Raw genomic sequence first — 4,482 nt, forward strand, 5'->3', positions numbered from 1 at the left:
GAAAGGAATTTCTAGGAATATCAGTGGAAATCCACCCCAGAAGCATAGGTGACATTTTTCCTAATGAAGGGCTTCATTATTCATAAAACAGTCTTCCTTTTGTGACTGGCTCAGTTGCTTTGGCTGAACTTGCCACTCGGTATTTATAAAAATGGAGAGATGAAACTAAGGACATGGAAATTATTGCTCTCGGTAACGGCTACTAAAAATTAAACAAGCAGGGATTTATTTTTCTCACCTTTTATTTTAGAAAAAGCTGAGGTAGAAAGCATGGAAAATACATAACAGGGCTCAGAGGCTACTGTGGACCACAAGATAAACACCTCTGTGGCAAAATCCATGGCTGCATCTCCTGGGAAGAAGATAAATGAGAAATCCATGGGAAATTGATTATTGATAGAGAATCACATTCTTTATTAGAAAAGTATGTTTGACCATAATATTTTCTGCCTCACGAATCTTTTCATCAGAAAAACAAAACGATGTTAATCAGCATTTCAATATGCCACTGGCATGGGGATGACCATGCTTCATTCTGGTACAGCAAACTTTCTTTGAGGGATGCTAGAGCAGTTAGTTATCCAATATGATGACTGACTGCTATACTCTACTGCACGGTTCAGAGGACGGAAGGGGACCAGACTAGTATTTGTTAAATAGGCACTCAACAGATAAAAAGCATTTGGGATATTTGTCACAGTATACAGTGGACTTACCTCTGCAACGGTTTCCTAATTCCCCCAATGAACAGTGATTTGAAAACTAAATGATGTTAGAGAAGGAAAGAACCTTCAGGAAGTTCAGGTCCAGTTTTCACTGTAGAGAGGAGACTAGTCAGGGCAGAGAGATGGCAAGACTAGGCCTCCCACCCTTAAATCAGATCCTTTCCTCTCTCTTTCCTGGTGCCCTTTTTTTTTTTTTTTTTTTTTTTTTTGCGTCATTTTATTGTGAAGAAAAATTAAAGTTACATTTTTTTAAAAACAAGAAGTTTATTTAAACAACAAGACACCTGACTTGAAGGGAAAACCATCTAGGATCATTTTGTTCAAGAGTAATTTATCCCTACTTAAAGACAGATTGGCCTACAAGTAACAGCCACATACAGAAAAGTTATAAAACTGTCCTTGGATTTACAATGATAAATGAAAAACATTAAAAGTCTCCAATCTAACAAGGTGTGCAAGGATTTTGCATTGTTTGGTCTTTTGTTAAAACAACGAGGGTAAAATAACTTCCTGGAATATAAAGAGAAGGTTGACTGAGCCACTAATGGAGAACGGGGGTATTTTCACAGGACCAGTACTTTCCTCAGACCGTCTCCATCTGATGTCAACCAAAAGAGAACATTAGCCATTTAGTTTAAAAAAGGAAAAGAGAACAAAGGAGAGCAATATGCTTGTCCACATACACCAGTGACTTTATGTACAGTAAAGAAATGGGGACAGGGAGATGGAAGAAGAGAGAAACTATACTGTAGTAGTCAGGATGTGGCGGCACCAAATTGTGGCTTTCTAACTGAGAATGGATTCTTGGTCGATAACAACACTCTGGAGTAAAGTAGCAGGTTCCCTTTTTAGTAGACACCCCCTGTCTGTTGCTGGAACACACCAGTCGTATCTTCATCCTGCGTTTCCAGCTGTGCAGGTGTGTCTGTTTCGTTGATTGGTTGCCCGTCAAACTGAATCTGCCTCATTGACAAACCCTGCCATTCACAATAGGCTTTCATTAGTTCACTAAGTGGTGTGTGCCTCTTAATCTTAAACTGCACCACAGAACTATCCTCTTCCTCAACCTTAACATTAATATGATCGTTTTTCTCAGTCTTGACTCCTTCCTTGGGTTTCTCATCGGCCACAGCGAGCGCAGGAGTCTCCTCAGCTGCCACTTCACAAAAGAGGCACCAGGTTCTCAGTGAAGGAGCCTAAAGTTACATTTTTTCCTTAAACACTTTTATCTCTCCTTTCCCCCCTTGAATACGTCTTACTGTGTTCTATTGCTGTAACAAATCGACTTAGGATGAATATTTTATATGATTTGAAGTTTATTGCTCACAGCTAGGGAGGTTGGGAAGTCCAAGGTGAAGATGTGATTAACTTGGTCTCCGAGGGAAGCTCTGTAAGTGGTACCTTGTGCTGTCATATGGTGTGAGGGCAAGGCAGCTGCTTCCAGTCTCTCCCACAGTGGTGCTAATCCTATTCAGGAGGACAGCGCCTCTGTGATTTAATTACCACCTTAATGCCCCATCTGTTAATACTGTCACACTGGAGATTAAGATTCAACATATGCATTTTAAGAGGAGCCAACTTTCAGACTACCATGGAGAGCAGGAGTTGCGATGTTGTTTTGAAAGAAAGATTTAAGGATATAATCAATGAACAAGTCCATTAAAATATTTACAATTATTTATTGAACATCAAATACGCTCTAGGATCTGTCTGATACACTGAGGGTATAATGCTGGTCAAAAGCATCCAGGCACCTTCTTTCCTGAAGCTTTAAGAATAAGTGGGAGAAACAACTAGTGAACGAGTCATGCTGTGAGTAATTACTATGAATAATTACAGCTTGGATTAGTTCTGTGAAGGAAGGGAATTAAAGGAACTTGATCAGGACTGTGTAAGGAAATGATCTTTGGCCCACAGTGCACAGACTGACTTGGATTTAATTAGGTGGGAAGAGGTGTGATGTAGAAGAGGTGGCAGAAAGAAGCCATGACCTCTTAAGCCCTCGAATGAAGAAGTCTGCTATGGTGGGCCCAGAAGAGTCATTGTTGTTTGAATCAGTGATTGTGAGCTGGGTAGGTTCTGTGGTCTGAGAGGAAGGACCCAGCTGAGGGGGCTGAGGTGGGGGGTGGGATGGAACATATGGGAGAGATGGAGAAATGGGAAAAGCTATCGAAGAAATGAAAGTAGAATTTTGGTGAAGAATTTATGCTGGCAAATCCAAGGGAAGAACACCTGTGAGAACTATCCTTTCAGGTGAGGGCCACATGGGGAATGCCATGTGAACACACAAGGGAGAAGGGCTAACATGAATAAAAAGTTATCAGGATTGCAACCCTCTCTGCCCTTAAGGATCATTGGTCAATAGTTCACAAGGGTAAAGGGAGCAGAGATGATGGACAGTGGTGTGTGTGTGTGTGTGTGTGTGTGTGTGTGTGTGTGTGGTGGTTGGTGGTTCAGAAGCCCTGTGAGTACATATGGTGAGGAAGACACCAGGACCAGCTGTAGGGAGGCAGATCAATTTTACATGGGGTGATCCAAAGCTTATATAATTCTGGGGTAGAAACAAGCAGGATGGCCGAAGCTTAGGGTACCAAAAGGTCTCATTAGCATGAGAGTCTCAAAGCAGTCCAGGAATCTCAGGTGCTAGCTGAATGCATTCTTATTGGGAGAAAGGAAGTCGAACCTGTAATCTTAACCAGAACTATGTGGCATTCTGCTGGTAGAGATGGGGAGAAGTAGTTGAACTCTCCAGCAAGGTTAGAGAAGAGGAAGCCCTGCCCATGAAGGAAGTCCTCTATATTGCATGGGAAAATGGTAGACTTTGACCCTAATTAGCAGGGCAACAAGGTCTATTAAGTTTCTGTGAAATTGGACACAAGCTTTAGGCAGTTCAACACGTTAAACAGACACGGCATATGAGTCATAAGTCCTGCATGCAACTTGGTTAGGGAAGAACTTGAGACCACAGGTTGGAAGGAGTGGCCATGTAGAGTTCAAGTTTGAAGTTAGAGGACTGAATAGGAGCTTGTGGCCTGAGAGCTCTAATTTTGGGTCAACTGTTAAGAGTTTTAGACAGGGTTCATTGTGATCAACTCTTAGGGTCTAAAATGAAGTTCACAAAGAGGCTCTGGGAGGACTTTATTAACTTTATTAAATCTGTCAGAATTGAGAGCTTCATTGCTATTAAAGTATACTGATGCTGTGGACATTTTTGGAGGTAAGATATTTTACCCTCAAAGATAAAAATATAAATCCAGAGAGTCAATGCTATATCATAATTGGGCTGGCCATACTTACGTCAAACATGTCTTCAAAGTGGAAGGTGGCAAACATTTCCGTTTTGCTTTCATTACATTTCAATTTTTTTTTTTTGCTATGAAAGCTGTCACACAAAGACATTTGTAGATTGTTTATTGCATTCATATATTAGAATTAAAACCATTAACATTATAGACAATAAACATGCCATGAAATGAAGTTGAATGTTTGTAGAGTGGGTTATGTGGTATCAAACTAATTTAAAGTTGTTTTTCTAGCATCTTTTTATTTTTTGCAGTAGCCTGAGGCAACATTCATTACCTCATGAAATATGCTTAATAAACCATAATCATACTGACACCGACATCAAGAGGGCTTTAAGTTTGTGCTGGCTAGTTTTATGTCAACTTGACACCAGCTAGAGTCATTTGGGGAGAGGGGTTCTCTAGTGAGAAAATGCACCCCACAGATTGGGCTGTGGGTAAGCTACTGATGCATT

The 4,482-nt window shown here is 40.7% G+C and overlaps 1 protein-coding gene across 1 annotated transcript; it reads right to left on the reverse strand.

The window, feature by feature from the left end:
* Positions 1–1,573: 1,573 nt before the first annotated feature.
* On the reverse strand, positions 1,574–4,058 carry LOC308420112 (small ubiquitin-related modifier 2-like; the record flags this gene model as incomplete). Its single annotated transcript, XM_080916032.1, has 2 exons — positions 1,574–1,884; positions 4,019–4,058. 2 exons carry the CDS (start codon positions 4,056–4,058, stop codon positions 1,574–1,576), a joined length of 351 nt encoding a protein of 116 aa, XP_080772158.1.
* Between the last annotated feature and the right edge of the window lie 424 nt (positions 4,059–4,482).

This window comes from Micromys minutus (genome assembly GCF_963924665.1).
Source record: "Micromys minutus genome assembly, chromosome: 4".
Classification (NCBI taxonomy): Eukaryota; Metazoa; Chordata; class Mammalia; order Rodentia; family Muridae; genus Micromys; species Micromys minutus.